The 16,038-nt window shown below is 32.4% G+C and overlaps 2 protein-coding genes, 1 non-coding gene and 2 pseudogenes across 4 annotated transcripts; 4 read left to right on the top strand and 1 right to left on the bottom strand.

Moving 5' to 3' along the window:
• Nucleotides 1-602: 602 nt before the first annotated feature.
• LOC111297800 (uncharacterized) lies at nt 603-3,179 on the top strand. Its single transcript, XM_022892415.2, has 3 exons — nt 603-1,586; nt 1,690-1,858; nt 2,458-3,179. Exons 1-3 carry the CDS (start codon nt 768-770, stop codon nt 2,925-2,927), a joined length of 1,458 nt encoding a protein of 485 aa, XP_022748150.2. The 5' UTR covers nt 603-767; the 3' UTR covers nt 2,928-3,179.
• A 3,830-nt stretch (nt 3,180-7,009) lies between these two features.
• LOC111296454 (uncharacterized) lies at nt 7,010-10,117 on the top strand. Its single transcript, XM_022890768.2, has 3 exons — nt 7,010-7,982; nt 9,230-9,398; nt 9,558-10,117. Exons 1-3 carry the CDS (start codon nt 7,179-7,181, stop codon nt 10,025-10,027), a joined length of 1,443 nt encoding a protein of 480 aa, XP_022746503.2. The 5' UTR covers nt 7,010-7,178; the 3' UTR covers nt 10,028-10,117.
• Nucleotides 10,118-10,758: 641 nt separating this feature from the next.
• On the bottom strand, nt 10,759-11,522 carry LOC149515905 (protein SMALL AUXIN UP-REGULATED RNA 9-like; annotated as a pseudogene).
• A 1,012-nt stretch (nt 11,523-12,534) lies between these two features.
• On the top strand, nt 12,535-14,950 carry LOC111296596 (putative small nuclear ribonucleoprotein G; annotated as a pseudogene). The gene is made up of 5 exons (XR_016326347.1): nt 12,535-12,575; nt 13,475-13,504; nt 13,601-13,623; nt 14,308-14,429; nt 14,542-14,950. The product of XR_016326347.1 is annotated as a putative small nuclear ribonucleoprotein G (transcript).
• Nucleotides 13,221-13,292, top strand: TRNAP-CGG (transfer RNA proline (anticodon CGG)). The gene has a single exon. It is a non-coding gene; the product is annotated as a tRNA-Pro (tRNA).
• Nucleotides 14,951-16,038: the final 1,088 nt, after the last annotated feature.

The raw sequence follows: 16,038 nt of genomic DNA on the forward strand, positions 1-16,038 counted from the left end.
TTTGATTGGGCGAAAATTGATTAATGACTGTAATTCATTTTAGTTCAATTGAGTTAAAATAAGATTTGGAGGGTAAATTGATTAGATGGTAATTTAATTTTAAGTCATAAGGTCATGTTTAGTATATAAAATAATAAATAAAATAATATGATAATCATTTTATATTAAATTTTATTTGTATTCAATTGAAATGGATAGAATTACAATAAAAATTATCATCTTTTTGATATAAAATGATTCAATCATTTTAAAGTGAAGATAATTATTTTTAATTCATGATATTAAACTTATATAAATATATTTTTTATTATATCATTAAAATTTATATCAATAATTTAAATTATATAAATTTTGAAGAAAGATAATTTTGACTTATAAATAAATTATCTTATCTTAATTTTTATAAACATTAAATATAAGATAGTATGATATTATTTAATCTAATATTGTTCATAATATTATTTTATTTTATCTTATTATAATATTATGTACCAAATATAACTTAAATTTTTTTATATGTTTAAGCCAAAAAAATTAGAAATAACTTATTTAAAAAAATAAAGAACTAATATAGTAATAGTATTAGTGAGAGGGAGGAGGGATAGCAACATTAATTTAATTGCTACCTCAACAATACTAGTCTCTATAAAATATTTCCCTACCCCAAAGCTAGCCAAAACTAAAGCACACGCAGCAGCGCAGTTTCCCCCTCTCCACCCGCTACCATTATCATATCATTGCTTTACTACTGCTGCTACCATTATTACATGTCCAGCAACGCTCTCAACTCCCAAATGCTAGACACCAAAGGCCGAGCTGTTGGCGGCACCGAGCACAGTTGGTGTCGTGCCGTGCTCGGTGGCACTGGCATAGCCGTCTTGGCCATCCTTTCTTCCAAAAATCCTGACATTTCACGTCTCCGAAACGCCCTCCATCAGCTACAAAATTCCCATCCAATTCTTAGGTCTCGGCTCCATTACAATCCTAGTGCAAATGATTTCTACTTCGTTACGTCTCCTTCTCCTTTCATTCAAATCAAGTCCTTTAACCATTCTACAACTTCGAGCATCCTTGAAAATTTTTATAACCAAGAAAACCAGAATGTCTCACCCCTGCATCCGATTCTTGAACATGAACTTAACCAAAATGCTTGGAATAATTCTCATCCGAATCACCCTTCATTTAGCACCAAACACGACATATTTTTTGCTAGTATTTACGCTTTGCCTGGTGCAAGGTGGGTGTTGGTGCTCCGCCTACATGCCTCCGCATGTGACAGGACCACGGCCGTCTCGTTGCTGAGAGAGTTGTTGACGTTAATGGGTGCTGTAGAAGAGGAGACAGGGTCGCAACAGGGTCAAAAGGAAATTATGATGAACAAAGGAGAGGTTAGTTTGGCGATTGAAGATCTTATTCCCAAGGGGAAGGTTAAGAAAACTCTTTGGGCACGGGGAGTAGACATGCTAGGCTACTCTGTCAATTCTTTAAGGCTTACAAATTTGAAGTTCAAAGATGCAAAATCTCCCAGATCTACTCAAGTGGTGAGGTTGCTGATCAGCCCTGATGACACTGAGAGGATCTTGGCTGTAAGTATTTGAAGCATGCAAATTTCAGTTCTGAAAGTTTCCAACTTTTGCATTCTTAAAGGCCTTAAATTGAGACTCAAGCGGAATATATATATTTTTTCAGGGTTGCAAGGCAAGAGGGATTAAGCTGTGTGGAGCGTTAGGAGCTGCAGGGCTCATTGCTGCACACAGTTCTAAATGCCGTTCAGATCATCAAAAGAAGAAGTATGGAGTTGTAACCCTCACCGATTGCCGCTCAATTCTTGAACCTCCCCTCTCCAATCACAATTTTGGTAAGCGCCTTATAAAATTTCATTGACAAAACAATCTTGAAAATATCCATTAAACACCATTTGATTCTATTTGAAATGACTTTAATTTGTCAAAATCAAACTTTCATGTGATGTCGGTCGTATTTTTGTAACTTTTGTAATGAGATCTTCATTGCGTACTTCCAAATCTTTTTTGTTTTCTTTTTTATTTCAATCATTAATTTGGTCCTGAAATAAATATTTATGCTGGAGGTTGGCCTTGCTATATTTATGGAGAATTGTCAGGTAACAATTCATAGCTGACCCTACCCAAGTACCATTTTTTTTCCTTAATTTGTTTGATAGAAAACCAATCAGGCTGGTCAATTCATTGAACATGCAGCAGTACCAAGGCAATGCTCTGCAGGCTATCTTCAATGGTTAAACTCTTTTATTAGGTTGGTTAGAGTTGGTAACCATTAAATACTTTGCCGCTTAGATTTAAATCCTGTTGTTAATCTATAAATTCAATATAAATTTTCTTTGAAACATAACCTAACACCGAACCAAAGTTGCATGCCTTAAATTTCATGCCAATTAAGGAAAGCAATTTCCTTGACGAAGTTCTTAAAATTTTGCAGGATTTTACCACTCAGCTATTCTAAACACGCATGTCATTAGAGGAGGAGAGAAGCTTTGGGAACTGGCAAATAAAATGTACACAGCATTTACAAACTATAAGAGCTGCAACAGGCACTTGTCAGACATGGCAGACCTGAATTTCTTGATGTGCAGGGCCATAGAAAACCCTGGCTTGACCTCGTCATCATCCTTGAGAACATCTTTGATGTCAGTGTTTGAGGATACCGTGATTGATGAGTCCAATGACCAGCAAAAACAGGTTGGCCTAGAGGACTACATGGGTTGTGCTTCTGCTCATGGCATCGCCCCGTCCATCGCGATTTTCGACACCATACGCGACGGACGGCTGGATTGCATTTGCGTTTATCCTTCTCCATTGCATTCAAGGGAGCAAATGCAAGAGCTGGTTGATACTATGAAGTGCGTTCTTGTGGATGCAGGGAAAAATGCTGATGAAAATAAAAGCTAGAGGCTCAGGTCTGGTAACCTCGTGGTGCAACCTTCGAGCTCTAGACTATAGGCGTTTAAATGTCGGTGTGGCCCAATCTTTATAGGTTTCTTTAAAGCCCAAGAGCTTTCCAAGGCCCTCTAGAAAATGGACTGCTTGGTTTCTTAATTATGGCTGGGGTTCACCTCATTTACAAGTTTCTTTTTTATTTTAAGTGGTCTGTACTTTTTAAAATTTGTACTTTATCAATAAAATTAAAATTTTAAGACTATGAGAAAATATTTTTTTTAAAGAATATTTTTATTTAAATTATTATAACCCATATGATGTGTGAATAATTTTTTTATTTAATATGAATATATATAAATTAGTTTTTTTTTTAAATTATATTCAAATCTTTAAAACTTATAATATATATAAAATTTATATATATTAACTTGTCATTAAAAAATAATTTTTTTGAAGAACAATAAAAAAAATATTATGTCTTTCTTTTGAATATTTTTGTTTACAGTAATATTTATACACTTATAAAATTATATAAAATAAAAATAAATTATGCCTTTTTTAAAAAATAAAATATATATTATTAAATGATAAATTAAATAATAAAAAAATATTAACACATTTTCACTTTAATAATATTGACTAAATTATTATATAAAATATGAAAAATATTAAAAAATATATGAAAAAATAAAAAATAAATTAAAAAATATTATTTTTCATAGGAATGAAACTGTAATAACAATAAAATATATGTTAAAAAATTTTATAAACAAAAAAAAAAAACAAATTGCAGTAGTAATAAAATATATCTTAGAAAAAAAGTTACTAAAATTTTTTTTTTTTGATATATAACACATTACATTTGTAGTTTAAATTTGTAGAAGAATTTTTTAATAACAATTAAGATTAAATGGATCATTTTTAAATTAATTTTGTAAAATTTAAAATGGATATAATAAGTTATAAAGATAATATTAAATATTTTGTATTTATTTGAAATATAAATTTGATAATTAGAGTTCAAATTGATACAATTATTTTGATAATTTTATTATTTAAATATGTAAGATGATGATTTTTTTTAACTTTCAAAATCTTACATAAAATTACTTGAATTTTTAGTGTCTTACATAAATTTTTTAAAAAGATAATTTTTTAAATCAAGATAAAAAATATTATTAAAAGATTTAGATAAACTTAATCTTTGTAATTTTTAAATATGTTTGAAATATTTTGATAATTAAATAATTTTTTAAATAAGGTTATTTATTAAAAAATAAAATCCTTATTTCATATTTTTAATTTTAGAATATATATCTCTAAATTGATTTAATTTTCAATTATAATTTGAATAATTTCGATAATTGAATATATTTAAAATTATCTAATTTGTAATTAGAAGAAATTATCTTATTTTTTAAAAAACTATCTTTTGTGTCATTTAAGATAATTGTCCACATAAACATCTATGTGGCAAACTTGTTTGTGTGTATTATAAATATATAATATCTATATTAGATGACATCTAATTATAAATATAATATATATTTAATTAATTAATGACATTAAAAAGTATTCAAATATAATAATTTGTAAAACACAATAAAAAAATTTAATATATATTTTATTTTCACAATTGAAAATATATAATTTTTGTTTTCATATTTCAACTCATTTTTATTTTTGTTTTTTAAAAATTTATTTTAATTTTCGATTACCAAACATATTTTTACTTATATTTTTCTTTTTTCAAGCAAATGAAACAAAAAAATGACTTTATCTTTTAAAATCAAACATTATTTAATATTTTATTAACAGATCATATAACTACTGTCATTTACAATGTTCTCACTTACTTATTCAAAAACTTTAGATCATTTACAATTAATAGTAGTTAAATATTTTATATGATTAAATTTATGATTTTTGCATTTTATTTTAATTTAAACGGCTTAACACTATTGTAATGTAATTTGATTTTTGTTTATGTATGTATGCATTAAGATTTAAGATCCACTGAATCTTGAATTATACTTTAGAGAAATTTTTTTTTTTTTTTCGTTCAAAAATTTTCATCAATTCTTAATGTTTGACGATGGTAACGATGTTATACTATTTTTTTCTTCATGCACTTTTCAAGTAAAATCCTAACTCACTCAAGTTTTTAAGGACTTTTTCTTTATTTTCCTCAAAATTGTGGCTTTGTTATGTTTATTTCATTTATAACAACTTCCCAGTTGGCAACTAAAACACAACAATATAATTTATGAAAAAATTGATAGGATATTGAAATTAATGTTTTTTTCATGCATAAAGGTCGAAAATTAAATGTTATCTGATAAAAATATATATGTGCTCAAATTACCGAGCATTCAATTGTTGATGGTATTTTTGGGATAATCTTAATTAAAAAGAAGAAGATGAGGTTGAAATAAACACGACTGAAGTAAGATGAGGGTGCAGTCAAAGAACACTGTTAGGGGATGCCAAAAGTTATTACTCATGGTGTGCTCTCACACTCGAATCAGTAAGATGTCAGAAGTAAGGAAGGAAGGAAGGAAAGAAAGGAATAAAAATGGTGAAATGTTTGAAAGTAGCTTCAATGGAAGGAAGCTCAAAGTGCATAGAAGGGCTCTCTCTTACATATTTGGTATTCCAATCATCTTATGCATAAGATGCGATAAAACAATTGAAGATTGACGAGATATTTACATAAAATTCGAGAATAATTCGTATATGAGTCACATTTAATAATTTTAAATAAATTAAGTATCAAGTAATTAATTTTAAAATATTATTTTAATAAATTATCAGTAAAATTTTAAGTGAATCATTTTTTTACATAAATGACATGATTATAGAAACATGCCTTATTTAAACAATCTCAAAATATGATTATATTGATTAAATCTTGATCAAATCAATCGTTAACCAATTAATTTAGACGTAATATTCGTAAAACCATAACTGACTTATGGGAGCAAACATTCAAATTAAGTTGCAGCAAATTACTAAAAAAAATTTCCGTTCTTTTTATTTTTATTTTTATGAACTCTGCCAGTCTAGAAGATATCAATAGTTTTAATTAGATGATTGACCCATCAAGGCTCGTCCTCGGGCAAAAAAATATGAAAGAGAAAATTTTCAATGTTGATGTGCTTCTTTCACTTACCTGCAATAATTGAATCTGCCTTTGGGACGCAACAAAACGGTTGGGATGGAGTAGTTCGACCTTTTTGTGAATTTTGCTTTTATTTCATAATTTCTTTTGTTTGTACATTCAAGGATAATAGGGTGATTAAAATATTTCTTCGGGCATCAAAGATATAAAAGCATATTTTCCTTTTCCTTTGGGTTGTTAGATCATGGGTTATATATTTTTTTGTCAATTTAATTGCTTATAAAATTTTTTTTTATTTTAATATTCAAAATTTAATTATGTCATATTATTTTATGTTTTCAATTAATATTATTAGTTAATTTGTTAATACGATACGAAAATTTTATAAAACATTGACATATGTTTAAAAATTTATTTAATATTACATTATCAATTGTCATATCAACATAAAAAAAATTTAAAAAAATTTAAAAAAATTTTGAAATATTTTAAAAATATATAATTTTTTTTATTTTTAAAATTTTAAGTTTTAGTGATTTTTTTTTTAATTTTAAGAAAATTTTATTTATGTTAAATGAATTTTTAAAGATTTTTTATTAAAATTATGAGATTTTTAATTTTTGAAAGTTTTCATCAATTTTTATTTTTTAAAATATTTCATATTTTTATTTGTTTTATAATTTTTTTAAAATATTAAAAAAAATTTAAGAATTTTAGTAAAACTTTAAAAAAATTTATTTTAATATTGATATAACAATTGATAATGTAATATTGACCGAACATTTTTATATGTGATAGCATTGCAAAAATTGATGTTTATGATACATTAGTAAATTAATTAATGACATTAATTTTAAATATTAAAGTAGATGATAAAATAAAAATAAAAATAAAAATATTAAATTAAAAATTTTATTTTTTGTAGATAACAAAACTGACAAAAATATATAACACAGGAACCGTTTTTATATTTAACCCTTTTCCTTTTCTCATGGTAAGGAAAGAGAAATGAAATTCCAACTTGGTTTGATCACTCTTGAGTGAGTCCAAAAATTTGCTTAAAAACGTTCATAACGCCCACGACTTTCCATTTCTTCACTCCTCAGCCATTCATTATAGCCTTCATTTTTCCTCTCCCAACCATGTCTGAATCTGACCAAAACGCAAACTCAAAAACCCCCGAGCCCAAGGTTAGACCAGTTGGTGGCACCGAGTATAGCTGGTGCAGAGCCGTGCCGAGTGGGACTGGCATCACAGTCTTGTCCCTCCTTATCTCCAATTCCCCAGATATCCCACTTTTCGAAGCAGCAATTTCCAGGCTCCAAGTTTCCCATCCCATCCTTCGTTCCAGGCTCCACTTTGACGCTTCCAGGAACACTTTTTCTTTCGTTACATATCTTAATCTTCGTGTTAAAATCCAATCGTTTGATCTCCAATCAACTTCCCACATTCTCCAAAGCCTCTCAGGCAATTCCAACATCGATTCACACCAGTTTTTACTCGAACATGAACTCAATAGAAACTCATGGAGCCGCAGTACCGATGATGACCAAGCTGAGCAGGATGTTTTTTTCGTGAGCCTTTACTCTCTCAGCGAGATAAGGTGGGTGGTGGTGTTCCGGCTGCACACGTCAGCTTGTGACCGTGCCGCGGCGGTGGCTCTGTTGAGGGAATTATTGGAGTTAATGGGTGGTGGAAGAGCCAACATAGAGGAGATAGGGAAGGGAAATGAAGAGATAGAAGTCGAATTGAGTTTGGGAATTGAAGATTTGATTCCTAGTGGTAAAGCTAACAAGCCTTTTTGGGCTCGTGGGGTTGACATGCTTGGGTATTCGTTGAACTCTTTCAGGCTGTCGAATCTGAACTTTGTTGATGCTAATTCGGCTAGACGTTCTCAGCTTGTGAGATTGCAGATGGACCCAGAGGAGACTGACAGGCTTGTTACTGTAAGTGGCATTTGTTTTCCTCTCTTTTTCACTTTCATCCCAGTTAATTTTAAGGTAAAATTACATGGATGTCTTGTCGTTTTTTGTGTCTGCCCTCGATTGTCTCCAACTGCAGGTCTTCAACATTGTAAATTCGAGTTTTTTTATGACTATACAGTAACTTGGCATAATTTCTTTTGTCACCATTAAACCACGAAAGTCGAGAAACTTGTCACGGTCCTGCTTTAATTGAAAGGGTGTTTTAAATTTTAACCCATTCAGTTGATTAAAGAATTTGTTTTCGATGTTTATGGAGCAATTTGAATGTAAAACGTTGAACACACCAAATTGATATAGCCAAATACGTCTTATCCAAAGCAAATTGGATACCCTGATTGTATTAAAAAAAAAGGGTCTTCAGAATCACTCGCTTCATGACATTAATTACTTCATTCTAAAGCTTTGCTCTCACAAAGTCTTTGCCACCAGCACCAAGTATAAGAATAAATATCTAGTAGGAACTCTCATTTTCAAGTTCTTTGTGGTCAGGCACAGAAGATTAGCTGCATCTTTCTATGATTTAATTAATATTTTGTACGAGTAGTAGGCCCATTTACCAAGAAAAAACCCATTAAAGTGGAACCAAAAGGTCCAAAAGAGCCGGATCATTATTCAGGAATCAGGATCAATAGATGCTATCACTTTTGTCTTGGTTCTAACTCCCAAATGATGGCCGAAAGCTCATGGTAATGGGAAAGAGTATAGTCCATGTAACTACAAAGAGCTGTGGGGCTAAGGGCTACATTATACATTTCCTGGTTGTGAGCTGTGAAAGTGACAAGGCATCAAATTTTTAAACTATTTAAATAAAGCGTAGACAGTGCTGGACCATTATCTCAACTCTGTGTGTTCACCATCACCATATGGCTATAGCAGTAATTAATATGGGATTTTAGGCCGCTCCAAAATTATGCATGCTTGTGCACTTATCACAGAGAGGCCTTTTTGTTTCACGATTTGGCAGTAGGTATAAATTTTTGGACCAAGGTTTCAGGGATCTTCTATTCGATAGCATGTTTATCTTTTGATGTTTGCATTAAGTTTTATTTGGCTCTGATATATATTTTGATATGCTTGGTAGCTTTTCGGGTTAACTTACTTTACTGCTCGTAATAATTCATCAACAATTCACTGATGTTACCATCATTGTTGATCTTCGGGTACCATAATTATATGCTTTGTGTCTAATGTTATAATACCATTTACAGGGTTGCAAATCAAGAGGCATTAAACTGTGTGGAGCCCTGGCAGCTGCTGGTTTGATTGCAGCTCGGTCCACTAAAGCCTTTCCTGATCAGCAGAGCGAAAAATATGCTGTTGTAACCCTCATGGACTGTCGATCCATTCTTGACCCTGTTCTCAGTAGCAATCATCTTGGTAAGTCCTAGTTCATTGCCATTGTCATCCTAATCCTATCAAAAGGAAAAAAATTGTGATTCTCTTCTGAGCACCAAGTGATATGCAGGAATTGCTTCGGCCTAGATTAAGGCAAAATTGCGTATAATATCATGATGACATTCGATATATTTTATTCAGGATTTTACCATTCTGCTATTTTAAATACGCATGACGTGACTGCCAGTGAAGATATATGGGAGTTAGCGGATAGATGCTACACATCTTTTTCCAACGCCAAGAACAACAAGAAGCATTTCACGGATATGAATGACCTGAACTTCCTCATGTGTAAGGCCATTGAAAACCCTGGATTGACTGCGTCATCATCCTTGAGAACTGCCTTCATATCGGTTTTTGAAGACCCTGTGATTGATGAATCCAACAAACTGCACGAAGAAATTGGCCTGGTGGATTATGTAGGGTGCTCTTCGGTTCACGGTGTCGGTCCTACTCTTGCCATATTTGACACCATACGCGATGGATGTTTGGATTGTGCTTGTGTGTATCCGGCGCCACTGCACTCAAGAGAACAAATGCTGGAACTGATTGATTCTATGAAAAGAATTCTCGCAGATGGTAGTATCAATAACGAGGAAAATGATAGCTAGATCTTTTATTCAGTGAACATCGTGCTCATGAACAATTTATTTACTAATTTGCTCTCATAAATGAGAAATGAATGAGATTTCGAATTTCTATATTTCAGCAAACAAGTTCTTGACATTCTTAGACTAAAAGAACGAAAATGACGAGTGCCCAATTTGGAATCCCAACCAAACTTTATGGTTTCTTAAAAACCAAACCAAATAAATTGAGAAAATAAACAGGTGGTATGAGAAAATTAGGTTTGAGTAGAGATTTCAGAATCAAGTTATTAGCTTCACTTCTATTAGATACATAGTAGTATACAAGTAAACTCTTCAACAGAATGTTCTGCATCTCGGATGCAGATTTCTTGCTTTTGGTTGTTCCTTTAACGAAAGTATTCTCTCCAGAGCCAAAAGAAAAGATCAGGATAGAATGTAATTTGTGTTTTACCCCCAAAAGTTAAATGCAGCAAAAATGCATGGGCCGCTAAACATAAAGTTTGAAATGTGAATTAAAAAAGGTTATAGTGATTTGGTTTGAAGAAAGCTTGAGAAATATCAGAGTCCAAACTGTATTTGAATTGCCAAATTCCTGTCCCTGATTTGGTGTAAATAGAAGAATGAGAGAGGAAGAAGCAGAGAAAGTCGATTCTCTTGTCAACAAAGGGGGTGGAAAGAGAACAAAGCCAATTGTCTTCTAGCATCACATTCTGAAATCTTGCTGCAAATATTTACAAGAAGAAGAAAAACCAGAACTTAAGAATTAATTCACCTCATTTTCTTTTGAACTTGACTCAACCTAATCCACCTAGGAAAGTGATTAACATGACCAAAATCAGCACTGCAGCAGAGCTGGATGTGTATGATACAAGAGAACTAGAAGTGTAATGCATTCATGACCTGAGACTAGGAAGCTACCTTTATTATTTTTTTTCGAAAGAAATTCCTCAACTAGTTTTCCATGACCATACTTTCCATTACAACATCTCACAGCATTCACAAATTCTTTAAATGTGGATACACTGCATGGAACATTACAACTAGCTTATTCCTTTGCTCAAAACCATATTCATTGTATGACTTCTCCAGCAACATCTTGAAGGGTGAATGAGACAGGAAGCTGGTTCGGACTACAAATCTTTCTTCCTCCTCTCCTACATAAATAGCAAATAACCCAGATGGGGTTGAGGCTGTAGGAGACATTTGCTGAAATTCCCATAGCAAACATTCATATTGTGATTGCTTTCGATCACCTCCACCCATGACCTTCACCTTCTTGGCTAGATTCTTCAAAGAACATAGTGGCTGTAGGAGAGTTTGTATGTGGCTAGAGAGGGAATGTCTCAGAATTTGTCATATTTTGACTTCCACATAATTGGGAATCCGTGAACATGGTTTCTAACTTATAAAAAATATCTGACATTTTACTTTTGACTCATCAATAGTTAAACAGGAACTAAGAATCTAACTTCTGACTTTAAAAAATGTTTGAGATCAATGATGAGGTGCACCCCATTTTGAATTTTGATTGTTAGGACATTTATGCGCCACATTTATCAGTAAAACACTGTTGAATGGCTAAGAATCTCGAAAAAAGAGTTTGATTTTCTATCTTAAGGAATGGTAAAAGGGCTAAAAAGCACAAAATCCATCAATATTGATGGAATAAATAACCCTTTAAAGAGTGTTTAACTAATCAACTGCTAAAGAATCGTTTTTGCATTTGTATCAAATACCAACTACTAATCATTTAAATGGTTCTTTGATTATCCACAAAACAACCGCAAATCTTCAAGGAAACAAATTAATGAACCACTTCTGCCTTATTCACTTTCCTTTTTAAAAGGTGGGAATCTCAATCCAGTTTCTGTAAAATTGAGTGATGCAATATAATCCATTCCATGATTGAATCAAACACTAAAGTTTAATGAGGGAATTAGAGATGTTCATAATCTTCAATAATGAACTCTTAACATTTACGTTTGTCTTGTTGAAATGTTAGTTGAGAAGTGTAAAGAAAACAACACAGGCAAACCAAAAGAATTATGTAATATAGAAAAACAAGAATAAAAATTTTAGCAGACAAATTTTCTATATTTTGAAATGGAGAAAAGTTGGTGGAAGGCCTTAAGTTTGGTGGGTTTCATGAAGTGGATTAAGCTAATTAATCAAATCAAACATAGTCAAGCACACCTACTGCTTCCGTTTCTAGCTAGACTCGATATCTTCTAACCCCCAAAGTGAGTGAGGAGCAATGAGCAAATATATAATCCACCTATTAGAATAAAGGTGAGAGACAAGAAGGATTGGAATGACAAAAAAAAGAAGAAAATTGGAAGGCGTTGGGGGTGGGCAATTGGCAATTGGCATGGCTCCAGGCATCTAGAGAAAGGCAAGGTTTTAGGGCTTGTGCACCGGGGAAAGAAAGAATAATGGGCGAGGTCAACACTCAGTAGAAAATCATTTACAAGACAAACCGATCGAGTTGACTAGAGTAAAGGCAGCAAAGCCATAACGTAAAGGGTAAAATGTTATTCTTCATGGCCCATAATCCAGCTGTGCAGGAACGGTAAGACCACATCCACGAAAAAGATGAAAGCACAACCCATCCAATCCATTCATCGTTTTCAATATGGTTTCTATCTATTCTCCATACATATAAAAGTTTTTGTTTATTATTACAACGTACGCTAACAGCAAAGCTATATATGTTCATCAGTTCATGTTTCTTGAGCTCGATCGTCTCATATTCCTGAATTCATATTTTTATCGTGTAACTTGGTTTTGAATGTGTCCTGCCATCTGCTGACGACATTGAGGAAAGTGTTTCTAGTGGCAGAGCTTGAACAAGTGATATTATTCACTCACCGTTTGAACCACACTCAAAACGGTGGAGAATGCGTCTCGCAGAGAAAACAAATGTACCGTGTCTGTCACTGTATATATTCCTTGAAATATAAATGACTACTATAAATAGAATATATTCGGAAGTTTCTAAAGAGATGTCGATCCATGTCTGATTTTTCTTCATTACTTTTCTATGTATTACTTGTTTAAAAGAGAGAATACTCGAGTATATTACATTCATGAAATAAACAATGGACCCAAAAAAAGTGTACTTTTGATCATAAGAATTTCAAAAAAAAAATCCCGAAAAAAACTTTTTCTACCTAAAACAGTTTGAAAAATTATCTCTGAATTTAATCGCATCCAAGGGTGCTTGGTCTAGTGGTATGATTCTCGCTTCGGGTGCGAGAGGTCGCGAGTTCGATTCTCGCAGCACCCCGTAATTTTATTTTTCATCCGCCGACCTCATGAAGCCGCTGTCGTTTAAGCCCAGACCCTCTAAAATTTCTAGAGAACTTGATTTTTAGTCGAGTGTCAAAACTTTGCTTCCTCCCTAAAACTCTAGTCCCCTATCTATCTTGCTCCACAATCGGCAGTGGACTGAATTTCTGTCACAATTAGCAGATCCGGCCAGCCTCCAGATCTCAAAAAGTAAGCTCTTTTTCACACTCTCGTTTCAATTCTTATTCTTTTACTTCAATTCTTCAATTTCTAATTTCTTTTTATTGGAGCTGTCGTTTATAACAGGTACATGGACAAGAAACTCCAGAGTAAGCTTCTTTTTTTTTTTTCCTGCTTTGCTCTTACTTATTTCAATTCTATACGACTATTTGTTATTGCTTCTTTCTAGTACTTGCTCGCTTAAGCCGTAATTTGGTTGGTTAAGTTTTTCGTGCGTGATGATTGATGCGTCTTTAAACTGAGTTAGCTCAGTTGAGTGTTTGGGTAGTTGTAGCTGAAAGGGTTCTAAATGTAGGTGTAAAAGTTCATTTGTAATAGTATTGCAACTAAATTGTGATTTAGATCTGGGTTTTAGGGTCTTTGCATTTTTTTCTCACCTGTGAGCGTGTTTTTAGGATTTGAGTTGATACTCGAGACTGTCCTGCTCCATGGAATTTCATATTTTTGGTCCATTAGACGGTCTATTTCCGGGTTATGATAGTTGAAGACTGTGTCTTATGCTAATAACTCCTTGCCTTAGTGTGTCAGGAATTTGTCGCTTGATGCCTGTGTCGGTGCTGTTAATTGGTATTGTAAGTTGCACTTGCTAGGCTGACATATATAAAATAAAAAATATAAAGGGACATAGCCTTGTATTATGTAAGCATAAATTAAAAACTACCTTTTGTGGCTCATGGGCTTGCATATTGTTAATTTACATACACTGTAGATTTGTAATATGCATCAATGGAACCAATTTAATTGTGTGAATCTATTGGTATGTAATACTGTAGTCAAGCTGAATGCAAATCGGATGGTTGTTGGTACACTTCGTGGGTTTGATCAGTTTATGAATATGGTGGTTGACAACATTGTGGAGGTGAATGGCAATGAGAAAATTGACATAGGCATGCAGGTCAGTCTCCTAATATTTTTTCTTTTTAAGTACCTTGCTCTATGCTTAAATTGTCAATCCGGTATATCCATTCATTGTTAGCCTCATTGTAATTGATATTAATCCACTGCAGGTGATCAGAGGGAATAGTGTTGTTACCGTTGAAGCACTTGAAACTGTAGGCAAAATGCAGTGACTCTGGTTTTTCTATTGGAAATTTGGAAATCGCTTGATGTATCTCTCTTACTCTCTGTTGTTTGGATAGCCTCAGTGCTAGCCTGCTAGTTTGGGGTGGGGTATGTTATGTAATTGAGAATTTGTAGGAAGTTAGATGGATCTCTGTGAATTTTGCTCTCTCATTTTCTTCTCTTTGCCTGATGGATTGCCCTTTGTGCAATCCAGATGGGTTTAATTGAATGTAGAGAAGGGTAGCAATGATACTTATTTAAATGCTCAGGCCTGGATTGGGACTTGTTCTTTTCTATTTGTTAAAGCTTGTTTCTGGTCCTTGATACCCTTTAATGTATTCACTCACTTTTGCACCTGGAGCTTGGCATTAGATGAATTTCTATCCAATGTTGATAACACCTTTATTTTTTCAGGAAAAAAATGCTTTTTTTTTTTTTGAAAGAGGTATCTGAACTCTGCAAGCTTACCCCCATGTAGCTTAGTGAAAAAGGAACCATGTTGTAAGCCTCAGAAAATTTCCTTTTCACTATTGAGATATGGAGTAACCAGAAAACTTGAGCAGTACATATCATTTGCTTCAGATATAAAACTGGACTAGTCAGAGATGCTGTTGTCGTTCCTTCGAGGGAAGCCACTCAGTTGGATTAATTCCTATAATATGCATTTTTAGCTCATGATTTGGTTTGTAATCTGATGAGGCTTTCTCCTATTTTCAAAGATTTCTTTGATAAAAAGGAAATAAAAGGGTACCTCTAAAAGTTGCTCTAGATTCGTTTGGAGCCGTTGGATTTTGGCAAATGTAATTTGCATCGAGAGTCGAGCAAAACAAATTGGCTTGTATAGAATTTGAGATTTAATTTAATCAATTCATCAAATTTTATATAAATTTTGAGATTTAATAAAATTAATTTAGAGTTTAGGGTGTCATCAATTTTTAGGTACGAAATATACAGATGAAAAATAATGTTAAATTTGACAATTAATGTTATCGTGTTATATAAATATTATATTTATGATGAATTTTATATAAAAATTATATATTATAGTTCATATTTATATAAAAATATAAAATATAATTTTTTTATTTTATTAAATTTATTTATAATTTTTATTAAAATTTTAAATTACATTATTTTCATATTTTTTATTTATATTATTTTCATGTCATGTTAAATGTAGATGATACCCACGAGTTGGATTTAAATTTGAAACAGTGGACCTTAATCTCCCAAGGTGTTAAAAGGGAAAAAATACCGTGGAGAGTTACAACGGTCAGCTTCGCTTAAAGTTTCTTTTGCATGGAGCTCAACAACTAGTGGTCGTAGACAACAGCTCCTTCCCACTTTCACTTTTCTTTTTCCTTTTGCTCTCGAGGCTGTTCCTGGAGTCCTTGAAAAAGCACCAAGGATGCCGCAAGCAAGGACCCGTTGCTGCTGAGTCC

Source organism: Durio zibethinus, chromosome 12, assembly GCF_047325235.1.
Source record: "Durio zibethinus cultivar Kanyao isolate XHJ-2024 chromosome 12, ASM4732523v1, whole genome shotgun sequence".
NCBI classification, from domain to species: domain Eukaryota; kingdom Viridiplantae; phylum Streptophyta; class Magnoliopsida; order Malvales; family Malvaceae; genus Durio; species Durio zibethinus.